This window comes from Numenius arquata, chromosome Z (genome assembly GCF_964106895.1).
Source record: "Numenius arquata chromosome Z, bNumArq3.hap1.1, whole genome shotgun sequence".
Classification (NCBI taxonomy): Eukaryota; Metazoa; Chordata; class Aves; order Charadriiformes; family Scolopacidae; genus Numenius; species Numenius arquata.
In genome coordinates this window covers 461,190-475,414 of record NC_133616.1, presented here as the reverse complement: position 1 = coordinate 475,414, position 14,225 = coordinate 461,190, and the positions used below count along the sequence as shown (strand labels likewise).

At 49.3% G+C, this 14,225-nt stretch overlaps 1 protein-coding gene across 1 annotated transcript; it reads right to left on the bottom strand.

The window, feature by feature from the left end:
• Positions 1 to 2,207: 2,207 nt before the first annotated feature.
• LOC141477218 (asparagine--tRNA ligase, cytoplasmic) lies at positions 2,208 to 13,973 on the bottom strand. The gene is made up of 15 exons (XM_074166306.1): positions 13,880 to 13,973; positions 13,004 to 13,086; positions 12,729 to 12,794; positions 12,531 to 12,623; positions 12,231 to 12,320; positions 11,488 to 11,566; positions 10,505 to 10,575; positions 10,138 to 10,224; positions 8,991 to 9,212; positions 8,401 to 8,600; positions 7,804 to 7,939; positions 6,665 to 6,778; positions 4,957 to 5,088; positions 4,198 to 4,329; positions 2,208 to 3,680 (listed from the first exon to the last, which is right to left on the bottom strand). The coding sequence occupies exons 1-15, from the start codon at positions 13,920 to 13,922 to the stop codon at positions 3,549 to 3,551; spliced, it is 1,680 nt and encodes a 559-aa protein (XP_074022407.1). The 5' UTR covers positions 13,923 to 13,973; the 3' UTR covers positions 2,208 to 3,548.
• Between the last annotated feature and the right edge of the window lie 252 nt (positions 13,974 to 14,225).

The window sequence follows — 14,225 nt, the reverse complement described above, 5'->3', positions numbered from 1 at the left end:
GCGGAGGCCACGGGGGCCGAGCCGGGAGACCCTCAGGCCGCGCCCCCCCCCCCCCTCCAGCTCCTCACCACAGGAGCTCGGGAATGAGGGGTCGAGCTGCCCCGCGAACCGAAGAAAAGACCGCAATATCCTTAAAAAAGGCAAAGATTTAAAAACCTGTTTTTAAACCCTGTCACTCGGGTTAGTGTCGTCCTCCGTCCCCCCCCTCGTCTGGAGAACTTTTGGGGAGGGAGTTTACCCCGTCTGGAAAGGGAAGGACGTGGCCTTTGTTGGTGGCGGAGGAAATGGACATACATTTTGAATCATGGAATGGTTTGGGTTTAAAGGGACCTGAAAGACCACCCAGTCCCACCCCTGGACACCTCCCACCAGACCAGGTTGCTCCAAGCCCCCTCCAACCTGGCCTTGAACCCCTCCAGGGATGGGGCAGCCACAGCTTCTCTGGGCAACCTGGGCCAGGCTCTCACCACCCTCACAGCAAAGAATTTCTTCCTGATACCTAACCTAAATCTCCCCTTTTTCAGTTTAAAACCCTTCCCCCTCATCCTATGGCTCCCCTCCCTGATCAAAGTCCCTCCCCAGCTTTCCTGGAGCCCCTTTAGGGACTGGAAGGGGCTCCAACGTCTCCCCGGAGCCTTCTCCAGGCTGGAGAACCCCAACTCTCTGAGCCTGTCCTCACAGCATCTTTGTGTGTGTGACCAACAGGTCCATGCCCTTCTGATGTTGGTGCCCCCAGAGCTGGAGGCAGCACTGCAGGGGGGGGTCTCCCCAGAGCTAGGGGTCTCTAAGAGATGGAAAGAAGAGGCTGTTCTTTCCCAAACTCCGCCTCTGCCAGGGTGCAGTGGGAGAGCTCTGCCATAGGGCTGCACATGGCATACCAGGAGGCGCACATGGTGTTTACGGTCCATCATTTATGAGGAGATTTCCTTCACCTGCTGGGAGGAACAGCGTTTCCTGGCTGGGAGCAGACATCCACAGACCTGGATTTATCCCCAGCAGCACCTCCGCATGCCGTCACGGCACAGGTTGCGTTTCTCCATCCTGGTCCCTGTCACCATCTGGCACGGTTTGCGGATGCTGGGAATCAATCTGAGTGGCTGCCGGAAACACCCAGGATCATCATCCCTCTGAGATCACTGGAGACATAATCAAGCACAGCAAATTTTTTAAGAATGCAATAAAAAAAAAGAAGGCAACGTACAAGCCCACAACTGATGGGACACACAAATAAAACCAAGCTACATTTATCATTTCTCAATCTCTAGCAGTAATATTTTTTTCTTAACAATCAGAGCCCTGCATTGAGCCTCGATGATGAATCAGGAGCTGTACCAATCCTCATGGATACATCCCAAAGGTTTGGTTTGAAGCAGCATTTCAGCATCACCGCACACGTTCGGTTTCAGCGGCTGCCTACAGACTTTACTCCTCGTTCCTCCCCCGGTGGATTGGCACAGGGTTTTGCTCAGCTGGGGACATTTCCCAGGCGGGGGTTTGCCCAGCACCACCTCTGCGCCCCGGCAGATGAGGGCACTGCACTGCAGGCTCCATGCTCCAGTAAGTTCCACTCAACAGCATCTTTCATCCCAGTCCCCTTTTAAGCTCCTTATCTGATCCGCCTCTCCCATGAGCGCCTCTTAACTCCTCAGCCCTTCCTCTCCCCTGATACCGAGGCTTTTAACCTTTACAAAGCAGCTCAGCCCTGCCGGTTTTAAGGACAGAAAACTGATCACCAAGCCATGTTCTTCTAGTCCCAAGACATTAAATTCAGATGTTTAGGAGCTCTGGAAGTAACCTCACATGCTCCAGCCGTCTCAGTTGGGGAGGCAGAGACAGACCTGGCCTGGGGCCGCCAGGCGACACGGCCGCTCCTCCTGCAGCTGCTGCCTTGGCAACCACTTCTCCAGCATCTCTCATGTGTTCTCTCTAGGATGTTGCAGCTGAGGTGCTCTATCCAAATTACATATAAAAAAAAAAATCATACCTTTTAAGTTAATTAAAAAGAAATTAGTTCAAAAAGTAAAAAGCTCATTCCATTTTTTTGGGAGTATGTATTCCCTGCACTGGAAAACTCACTTTCCCTGTGCGATTGCCCACACAGCCAGTGCCTGTGCCAGGACAGACTATTACCAAGTAAGCTACAACGGCCAGGTGAGAGGAGAGAAACAGACATTACAGGTCAAGAACTGCTGTCTCGCACACCAACTCATGTTGCCATAATTTATTGGTTGCCGATTTAGATCAGTGTAGATATCTAACATGCAAGATGAAGAAAACCAGTGGTTTATTACAAAAATATGGGTATCACACAGCTCAACAATTCTATGAATGGCAAATCCAGATCAAGCCTCAGTCCTGGTAGCAAATGATGCACCTACCAATTTACAATATTTTTTTTTTCTCTCTAGTAAAAGGAATTGCTTCATTTATGACTAAAAAGCACACAGATGACTCAACACATTAAATATTTAATTAAACCTGCTTGCTAACTTGATTACAGCCAGAGAATCTGCTCAGATGCAGGAGCACAAGAGAGCGGGGAGCCAGCGAGGAAAGGTGGAACTGCTCTACTATGAAAACATACTTCAGTGGGAAAGCCCTGCTGAACTACAGTTCACCTGGAGAGCAGAGCTCAGTCAGCACACAGCGCCAAAATCCAGCTGTATTTCAAAGTCACCAGTTCCTCTGGGTCTTCCATCAGTGAGTTCTGGTTTGATGGAGATGGCAGGACCTTCACTGGGAAGGCACCACAAACATCCCCGTGTCCACGAGCCGACAGACGATGCTCTGAGAACACGTCCCCTCCCGCTGCAATTGAGCACAGGCTGGGTGTGCCACAGACCCACTCTAGTGCTTGTCCACAGGCACCAGGAAAAGCAGCAAAGGGTACCCCGCCAGCGGCCTCATCCTTTCTAACCAATAAATAATGGGGAAAGCCCAAACCCAACCCACCTCTTGCAGCAGCAATCGGTGCTCAATACTACATACCCTGCTACTGCATAAACACCAACGGAACTTCCATTAAAAACAGGAGCTAAAAAAGTGCAGCGCTTAATATGATTATTCCCATTTTTGTACTTTGCTGAGCTATTTAGATGATGTCTCTGCATACCATTCTCAGAGGCCACTATTTGGGAATTTACAGAGCTTCAACTCCCGATTTCTCCAATAGGAAACCATAAGAGAAAACTGATTAAAGCAAATTAAAAAAAAAAAAAAAAATCAAATGCTCAGCATATTTTCTTTTAAGTCACAGAAATTAAAAGCAGAAGTGTGTCTTGTTTTTTAAATGACAACTTATCAGGATCTTTGTTTTATGCTGAGCGCATAAATGCACCTAACACTTTTTTCTAAGGCTTCTTCCAGTTAATTGGTAGCGTTTTCCTTTAAAAAAGGGGTTTATTTTCCTTTTCGCATCCTAAATTAGTATTTGTATCAGCAACAGGTTGCACTAAGTCTTGTTCTCGGCCAGGCCGTGGGATAGCAGAGTGTATCGTTCCTTGCCAAGCCCCGGCTGCTCGGTTTTCTGGGCGCTCCTCCCAAGGACGCTAAGGTTTGCAGCGCTGCACGAAGCGTGGGTAGAGACAGACATCCCGGATGTGGTGTCTGTTCAGAATCCAGGTTAGGAACCGCTCTAATCCCAAACCGTAGCCACCATGAGGGCACGTACCGTATTTCCTCTGTGAAGTTAAAACCAGAGAGTAGATACTAAACATTTTGTTGTTATTTATGTTATAATTGCAGCAATACTACCAGAAAAAACACCACCACAAAACCATTCCAAGATTATTTTCTGAAAGATGAGGAAAATGGACTATGCTCTTTTCAGGCAAGATAGTTGTGTTGTCCTGCATTCCCGAGGTGGAGTAAGGACAAGAAGAGGAAGGTGGAAGGTGAAAGTCTTAACAATTCCTGTTCGGCCACCTCCTCTCCCCCTCCCCCCACGCCAGGTACAGCTCAGTCGCTCAAGCCTGTGAAGTCCAACCTCTCTTTATCCAGCCACAGCCACCGCAGACGTCCTTGCCAGAGGAACGCTCCCGCACAGCCCGACCCAAAGCAGGTGATGTGTAAGGGCAGGGTGCGACCGTGGCCAACAGCAGCGATTCTCACACAACGGCAACTGCTACCCACTGCACTTTGCCAATGGTTAACTGATTACCTGCTTTGGGCCAGCAGAAACGTTTGCTGTTTACAGACCTGGTCAGTGTACCAGTAGTACGGCGTGGGATCGATGCCCTCTCTCCTGTAGCCCTCGAGTAGCTCCTCGCTGTCCCAGGTACGCATGGAGCCTCCAACGATTTCACCAACGTTGGGCATCAGCACGTCAACCTGCAACACACAGCACGGAATCAAGCTACTGCAACTACGCTGCCTGCAGGAGGGGGAGGAAAAACAGCCCAGATTTAAAACTGTATTTCCATAATGCATTTTACCACGTAATTTTAATTCTCTGTGACAGGAAGGTGGGCAATCCCCTCCAGACCCAACTTATAGATGGAATAAACTAACCTAGGAGGTGCTCTAACCTAACCTCCAGTATTCTTGGTCACATACAACTGTAAAAATAACACCAAAACCCAACAACATTAAAAAACCCCTCCAAAACTACTCCCCGAACCCCCACAAACACAGCAGCACCCCTGACAAGCACCACTGCCCCTCCCAGCTAGCCACCGGTCAGTCACCACAGTCTCCCAGAAGTGACAGAAGCATTGCCACAAGACCTGAGGTGGGCGAAGGGCACGCTCACTATCATCTACCCACACTTCATTAACACTCCAGAGTTCCTTCATTTATTTCCGTAGGTGCAACAAGCCTTGCCACGAGACACCCAAACCAAAGCCTGGGAAGACTTCTCCACGATTTTCCTGCAGCACTGACTCGTTGGATGCTCGCTCACGCGGAGGCTCCCCACGCTGCTTAGAGCCCACGACCCCACCTGGAACACCAACTTACAGACTCGGTAAGCCGGGAATCGTCATGGCAGCGCTGCATGTAGAAAGACTTTATCTCTGCGGGAAATCGGCACAACAAGATTGGCTCGTTAATGGTGTCTGTCATCAACCTCTCAGGAGCTTCAGGAATATCCTATGGTGAAAGAAGGCTTTATTAGTATTTAAACCCAAACCCACTCCAACACCTTGAGTCCCACATGTATCGGGCATGAAACAAAGAGAGTTTCAGACCACACGTTCCTCCTAACATACCTACATTTTTAAAACAAACTTATCCTAGAAAAAAATATATTTAAAAACATACATGGCAGGGGAAAAAAAAAAAAAAACCAAAACGTTTAATTAAAATTCAAGCCTTCCCAATGTTTCAGACAGGAATCTGATGAAAACCTCACCTGAAATGTGGACTTCCCAAACAACCAGCAAACACTGAAGAGCCTTCTCTCCTTCCCCCCCGATACTGTTTTCCACAAACCTCAACACCAAGAAGTTTCAGTTTCCTTGTTATGTATACGGCTTATTTTTGAAAACCTCAACTGACCAGTTACACAGACAAGGTCATTTGGTTATTTAGGTTCAGTTTTCAGACTGAAATTTGATAAGCTGTGAAACACCTTGCGGAAGTTTCATTTTGATCAACTCAGCAATTTTATTGTTTAAAAACTAAGGAGAAGCGAAGGATGACACCAGTCACACCGACAGGCAGGGAACACCAGTGATGGTGTGATGATGGCTTGTTAAACGAACACGCTTCGTTTAGTCAAAAATCTCTGCCTATTCCTAAAAGGTTTAATTTCAACTTTTATTGCCCCAATGGTGTCACATTCTTCTTAGATTCTGAGTTAAAGTCCGAAGATTAGATATTTTCTTTAATAGTAGAAGACAGCCACACCTGTTGCTTGTTTTAATCCAATGGCACACTGCGTTCCAGCGCTGACTGCACGGAAGGGGCAGGAGCAGCCACAGCAAGGGAAGTGTGAGGAACACAGGCCTCGTGCAAGGGCAGCTCACAAAGCACGCGTCAGCCCGCAACAGGGGAGAGGGGGGAAGAATCCTCACTTCCCTCTGGAACTGTAAGTTCAGGGCAGTCTGAAGGCCTCTCCCTCCCTTCATCTCCATCATCTTTGATACGGATGGGAAAAGCAGCAACAGCAAAAAACCCAACACAACTCATTTTGAGCTGCCAAGGTTCCCTCAGAAAACGCTGTGCAGAGTTTGAAGTTAAACCATTATCATAGAATCATAGAAGTTAAACAATTATATGATCTCCTCCTAAAAATCTCAGTTCTCTTAAATCCTTTGATGACTACGGCTACATACATCATTGAGTCCTCTTGAGCTCCTTCAAGCCATTTTACCTTACATGCTGGAGAAGAGCGAGATGGAACAGAGGGACAGATGACAACACAACGTTCAAAGACATCCTGTGGAAACCCAGCCCACACTTGCCTTCCCCAGTATGACATTACTACACCTCCCAGCACAGTCCAGACAAAAGGACTTGCTCAAGTTTAGAGCAGGACTCCCTCGAACTTACACGGGACTAGAATTTCACTCCTTATCACTATCATTCCATGCAAACCACAGACTCACACCCCAATAGCACCGTGGTCCAAACACACTGTTCTTCGAGGGATGTGCACACCCTTAGTGCGGGGCAGTGGGGTTCTGTTTGGTTGTAGCTCCTACAGAGCCTCAGAAAGACTTACTTCCCCAAACTCATAGTAAGTGCCATCTTCCTTCTTCACATCGTGTTCCTTTAACCACTCAATGGCTTCAGAGTAGTTCATTCGCCGGAACGGACGTTTAGGGGGCTGGAAGCCCTGCGAATAAGAGTAGGAATAACAACAGTTGGAGGAGTACCATTCGAGAAGAACACTTTTCTAGTTGATCAGTAACTTCCAGACTTGAAGCACACACACTATTTTCCAGCTCGTGCATCAACCAATTATTACTTAATAAATAAACAAACAAATCAAGGTCAGTACTAGAAAGCGAGAACCAAACACAGCCATCTTCCAAGCCCAGTCAAGCTCCCAGAGGAGATGCTGAAAAAGATGGCAGAAGAGAGAGGGAGTATTTTCAAAGCTGTTTCCTTTTCTGTGCAAGTTCACTGCACACACAGGTGTTTCAAACCCAGCCATGAGCAGAGGTTCACACACAGGGCCCCATTTTCGCCTCCCCGCGCACAGAACAGCGTCAGAACCTGCCATTGTGAGGGGAATGCGCTTCTGCTGTCTCCTGCCTCCCACCCCCTCCTCAGCCCAAATTTAAAACTGAACCTTCCAGTGTTTATCAGGAAAACAGGTCAAAACACCAGGGATGACTGAATTTGTATGCGCTCCGAGAGAAGAGCTAGTGCTGGGGATAAAGTCAGCAGTCTCTCGGAGCCACCTTCTTTGCAGAGGCAGAAGACAAAGGGTCTCTAACAAATGGGAATAGCCGTACAGAGCTCCACATTCCAGGGTAGGAAGTAAAACACCGGTTGTTTCATTGCTCCCTTGTGCTCAATCTGCAAGTACCAGCCGATCAATATTACGAGCTCTGGGATAGAGGGTTTTATTCCATCGGTGCAGCACACATTGCAATAAATCCCAGCACGTTGCTGGCGCCTGGAACTGCCGGCAGGAACTTCTGCCCCACAGTCTCCTGCTTCTGGAAGAGTCATTACCTGCCTTGCGGCATTTTCATTCTTTTGATGTTATTTAATATTTTTCCTATTATCAATAGTAGTAAGCAAGCAGAGCTCACTGCCGTGCCCTGCCTTCCCCAGATGAACACGCTGCTCAGGAAAGGCTAAAGATCATGTTTTCTCGGCTATTCCCAACTGTTCCCCGTTGCTGCCTACCGGGTTGAGCTCATACAGCAAGCTCGATGCAGGCGATTTCAGGACTCTGTCTACTACGTCACAAACCAAGCTCTCCAGGCGGTCCAGCAAATCCTCAAAACTTATGAAAGGACATTCAGCTTCAATGTGAGTGTATCTGAAACACAGAGTCGTGCCGTTACAAAACCACGCACAAGCAACACATCTTTAGCTATGAAAAAAATCTGAAAAAAGAGAAAAACCCCACAACCCAAGAACACACACTTTTGTTCCCTTTTTCATTTCTCCCACTTCTACACTGTAAAGAAAGTGAAGCTTTAAAAAAGAAAAGAAAAGGAAGACAGCAGCATGAACTGTATTTTCTAAAAAGACAAAGCTTCCTATAAATGTATTAGCTCTGTTTTGCCCAGATCTTCCTTCACTAAACGTCAACGTGTTATGACCAGCTGGACACTCACGGAGACAAGGTATTGCCCCCCAAATACACTTCCGCTCAGATCTTCCGCACAAGCGTCATGCTGTCTGCTCGCTGTACACTATGCCACCCAACTGCCTGCTACTCCCTGCCTTATAAAATCCCTTCTACATAAAGGGAAAAGAAGTGTACTCTCTGCATACTCTGCCAAGTGCCTGCGGGTCCTGGACTGCTCAGCTCTGTAAGACTGAGCAACACAGAAAACATCTCCTAAGGCTGGAATGCAGGTCTCCAGATAAAGCTGGGATGACTGGGTCAAGTATGCCTCTTCCCCAAAATAATCCAGTTTGAACAGGGTTGAGCCTCCTTCCACCTGCGTCTGGACTAAAGTCGGTGGTGTGACCTGTAAAAGAACAGGACTGTCATTACTTGAGCAAAGAATTAAGGACAACGATGATGAGACACAAGAGCAGTGATGTAAGATGCACTCTTCCAGAACACCATCTACACAGCTTGTGTATGCACACACAGAAATACTTCACTCTGATTCCCTTCAGCACGTTAAAGAGAGGTGTGCAGGCTGTTTGTGAGTCACGCTGTAACACAACTCAGGAGCCTCTACACACCTCAGAGATCTGTCTATGAAACCAAGCAAATTATAGTTTCCCAATAAACAGCTTTTCTTTTGCCCCTTTCAGGTCAATTAGAAAGTCTACAGTTTTTCCAGGAAAAAGACAGCTCTCAAGTCAGGTCACTAAAGCAGTCATTTGCTGACAAGGGAAAATATACTTACTTCATAATATCCATTGGCAAAGAAGTGATCCCTGAAGGCCTGCACCACCATGGAGCGCACCTTGAAGATTTTGGACATGTTCTCCCCTCGAATCATCATATGCCTGTTGTTGAGTTGCACGTCGACCTCCGAGTCCTCATTGAGCAGATTGTCAGCCCCTCCTGCTGGGGCCAGACCAATAAGCTCCCAGTAATCACAGTTCAGCTCGTGGCCTCCCGGTGCCTGCCCATTTGAAGAGAAACAAGAGTTTCAGACGCCTAGTTTTTGCCCCTTGGATGCCAACATCTTTGTACTATTTGAGTCACGTTCTACTGGAGAGCAAACTGCAAACAAGTTGAAGATCAGGAGAGAGGAAGAACTATCTCACTATTGCACCTCTGGGCCCCTCTGTCAGACCCCTGAGCAATCAACCCCTCTGCTCCAGGCAGCACCTCACCTCCATGCAAAACCAGCGGTTTCCTGCTGCTGATCTCCCCTGCCCCATCTGCTGCCCCACAGCAAGCAGAGGTGACGCCCCCCTCGCCAGGCTCAGCCCTGCCCGGCTGCAGAACAGACCTCTACATTTCTGGTCCCACCAGCTCCCCCGTGTGGGGCACACTGGGATTCTGTCCCCTAAAATGCTAATTTTTTTCCATTCACGGTATTTTCAAGGTATAAATGCAGATTTTCAAAATCTAATCAGTGAAAACCAACACTAGACTTGTGAAAATCTGTTAGGAGCATTGTATCATTGTGAGGAGACACGAAAACATCAAGTGTTTTCAATGTCCAGAATATAAATTCTGAGCAGCAACATGCTGTGAGTTACTCATGATTACCAAGCTGCATGAAGTTGTTGAAAAAAAGAGATCCCCGTTCGGCTGCATTTGCTTTTAGAAGCCCCCGTAGCGTAAGCCATGAAGGAAAGGGAATCCCGCCAAATTCTGGGCAGGGGGTGGACTCGCATTTAACCGAGCTTGGCTCCCTAACCTTTTGTCAATCTCTTGGGGACAGGACCCGAGTGGCAGGGACAGCTAGAACAATTAAACCTACCCAAATTTCATCTACGCAACATGCCAGTAATTATTTCCACCTCAGCTCCTCCTTCCACCAGGAGAAGGATAAGCTGCTGAAGAGAGGGAGAAGCCAAACACGCTAACTCCCGTACCTGCTTGCCCTCGGGAACGAGGTTCAGCGTCCCGTACACTGCAACGCTGCTCTCCGTGGAGAGAACCAGCCCGTTGTAGCACTGGCACTGAGGAGAAAAGGAGACAGAGGCACGGTTACGGGAAGTTTTTATCTTTCCTGTGACATCCACTGGAGTCACAGACAGACAAGATTAACTCAGTCACTTCTAAACAGTTCTCACACAGACAAAAAAGCCTCCAGTGGTAGGAGACGCAATTTAACAATACAACAACTTAATCAGTAGGTTCAGGAGAACTTCCAGTCGTCTATAGAAAAGGAAAAGAGATACGAGGTATGAACACTTCACTTATTTAATGACAGAACATAATTAAATCATCACAACTTACCAGCTCATCTGACAGGACACATTGAAGAAAACCCGTGCCATCTCTCAAAACAACGAACATCAAGTTTTTTCCTAGTTAAAAAGAAGGAAAAAAAAAAACACAGAGCGCCTCAGCTTTATTCACTGACCACCTGAACAGACAATATGGGGACAGTACGTCCCAAGACACATTAACCACCGATGTGCAGATTATTGCAGAAGGACCGCGATCACATTCTTCTGTTTTAAAAAGCAGAGATGCTCCAGGTGAACAGCGAGCCTTTAGCAGTTGGAGGAGCCTTTCACAGAGCTGTAGTCTGTGTAACAAGTTACTGTCAGTCCAGGGGGACTACGAGCCTGTGTGCAAAAATGCTCAACGCGTGGGCCCAGGGCACACCCAACACGGATAAAGCAGTGTCACCCTGGTCACCCACCTCTCCACAAGAGCAAGAATTTGCTAGAAACTGCTCACAATATCCAGCTCCACAACCGCCTCGCCAAGTCCTTCAGTGATAACCTGAACCAACACCCGTGGAGTCAGAACTACCTCTGCCCTGCACTTCCGCACCCCGACTGAAGCTACCTCGTGAACCAGGGTACCCATCACCTGGACAGCAGGTATCACTCACTGAATTTATTTTAAAAGAAGTCACACTACTTTATGTAACTTTAAAATTCCAATTTGTTGTTTTCACTATGAACAGATGCCAGTTAGCTCCTCCGTTTGCAGATTAGCTTAAAACACAAAACAGGTCTTCTGAAGAAACTCTGCAGGACTGGCCTCCAAACCGACAACCCCATAAGATTTCAACTAAGAAACGTCTACGTGCTCATACATCACGCAGATTTTCAGTGTTGTTAGGATAAACCAAAGGCAGCATCTAACCGATGGTTTAAAAATTAATTAAGACCAGGTGCTGTCTGACTCATTGTGAGCGTCCAACTTGTGAAGGCTACTGAATGTGTTCCATCTCTCTGCACAGGTTCTAAACGCTTGTGGTTTACCTTGTCTCCGTAATCTGTGAATCCAGCCAAAAATCTTCACCCTCTGGCCTCTGTAAGCCTTCAGAGCGTCAATCTTCACCTGTAAATCAGAGGATAAAAGCAATCACATAGAGAAATGATTCACCATTTAGATGGTGTTTTCCACATAATTACCCAGAATACAAACACGTATCATATCTCCCTCCCCAAAACAGCTCAGCTGCCCCTTTCCCAAAGAGCAGCCGTGACAGCACAGGGCTCCAGCCAAAACCACCTTCTACAGGTGTACGTAGAAGCCCCTTCTACACAGGGCTCATCTAGAAGGCCACCATGGAGCAGCACACGCAGTGTCTGCTGACCAAGCGAAGGGCTGCACCAACCACCAAATCCAGCAGCACCCTACGAACAGCCAAATAAGAACGTGCCCCAGTAGCTTACATGACACCCTCTACCCAGCGCTGTCTCTCCACTCCCCACCACTGCAACAAGCAAACAAAGCAACACCAACGACCTTTCTCAGACAGGAGAGTGGTCTCTACCAGAGGACAGACACGGACACAGAGAAGTCTGATGCGCGATACCCACCAAGCGCAAGAGAAAGACCAAAGTCTATACACTAGAGGACACAGATAACCAGACCAACAAAGTTACAGTGAAAAGAGAGTGGATTCAGGAGCTGTGAGAGCCCCAGAGCAGGGACAGGCTCAGACTCGGTGCAGACGAGGCGCTCTGACACAGGCCATGCATCGTGCGCTGCATCTTACACATTTCGGCTCTGGAAGACTAGGATCATTTTTGATAACAATTTTCTTAGCTTCCTCCAGGTTCTTCTCTCTTCTCAAGAGGTCTTCTGCCTGGTGTAAAAAAGTAATGTATTAAAATAGCTGTAACCAGGCTTTGTAAGATTCCCACTCTTTATAATTACCAACAAAGAACACTTCTTTATACTGACAAGAGCAAACTGAAGTGTTTTTGGAGGGATGGGAACGGCAAGAACGCTGCTTACTGGTTTTGGCAAAGAACGGTGCTACGCTGCCTCCAACGTGGCATCATCTGCAACCTACCTCCTTCTTCTCCTTGGCTTCGTTCTTCATTTGCTCCCTGTGCCACAGCTTTTTCACATTTTTCATCTGCGACTTTGAAATAATGGCCCATCTCTAAAGGAATCCAAGGAGAGATCAGAAGACAAAAGGTTACATTGCGTCCCTTCCCACAAAGGAGCATTAAATAATTTCTACCAAGAAGCTCTAATGCTACAGCACCTCGTTTTCTTTTTGCGAATCCACGTAGATAGTGGGAAATGGTTCCTTTCCTGCCGTCATCAGAGCCTAAAGAGGGGGAGAGAAGAACAGAATCAATGGCGCTGCCAGTGAACGGAACCATCCTCCAAGAGACCGAGCAGACGCCCCACTTCTGGTCCTGCCCGGCAGAGCTGCAAAACCAGCTATAAAATTTACAATTAGAAAGAAAGGTCAGTCCCTCAACCTAAAGCACAGTTCATGCTCTTCAAAACCACCAGGAGGTGTTTTCCAGTTACCTTCAAAACGGTCTTGAACGGTTTCTTCTGTGTCCCATCGCCAGTGGAATCGTTGCCCTCTCGTTCAGAAACGTACAGCTCCTCTGCAAGGCGCGGCAAAGACAGGCAATTACTCAAACAGAAATAACCAGCTACGGAAACGTTCAGGAAGAAACTGGAAACACACAAGGGCATACAATCTTTGCAGTTATCGGCGGCAATAAACCTTTGAAACCAACCAGATGGTCAGCCAAAAAAAGGATTATTTTAAATTCCTCATTCTAAAAGCCAGTCCATGCAGCGTGTTACGCTGAAGCCTCACAGACCCCCGGGGCACGGAGCCCTTGAGAGTCGCTGGCTGCGCAGCAGGAGCCGCAGCGGAAGCAGCCTTTTGGAGAAACACCTTTTTGCGGGCAGGCGGGGAGAGAAGGCAGAGAGTTCTGCCCAAATCTTAGCCCAGAAATTAACTGCTAATTAAAAGCACGGACAACGCCCCCTCCTCTCGCCAGCGCCCGGGCACACGGTCCCTGCGCGCCCCCGCCGCCCCCCGCCCGGCTGCTCCCTGGCACCGACCCGATGCCGACACGCCGACCTTCCGCTCCCGAGGGGGCGTTCGCTCCCCGCTCCCGGGGCTCAGCGCCGGTACAGCCTCCGGGCCACACACCGGGCCCCGGCCCCACCGGGTCCCCGCCTCCCCGCGGCGCCGAGGCCGCCGCTCCGCTCTCCCGCGGCCCTGACCGGTGCCGTCTCCCCAGGCCGCCGAGGCGCACCGGCACACCTCCGACCCTCCCGCAGCGTCCTTCATCCCCACCCGAAGCCCGGCCTCCCCTTCGGCCGCCCGCCGCCGCCACCTTCCGCCTGCGGCCGGGGGCGCGGGCCGAGCCCGCGGGGCCTCACCCAGGGCCAGCGCCGCCGTCCGTCCCAGCACCTCTCCCGCCATGGCCGCCGCCGCACTGCCGCAGCCGCCCGCCGGAAGTGCCCTCCCCGCGCTTCCGCCGCCCTCAGCCAATCCGCCGCCGCCTTGCATCAGCCGCCCGGCCACGCCCTCGCACGCCGGCGGGGGCGGGTGTCCGTGGGGCGGCCCCGCGGGGCATGAGGTGTCCCCATCCCTGCTCATCCTCGCCCACGGCCCTCACACCGGCGCGGGTGGAACACGGGCTCCCCTCGCCCCGTGTGCGAGCGTGAAGAGACTCTCCCGGAAACACGTTTGAGGTGGTAAGAATCGACTCGCGGCCGAGTGCTG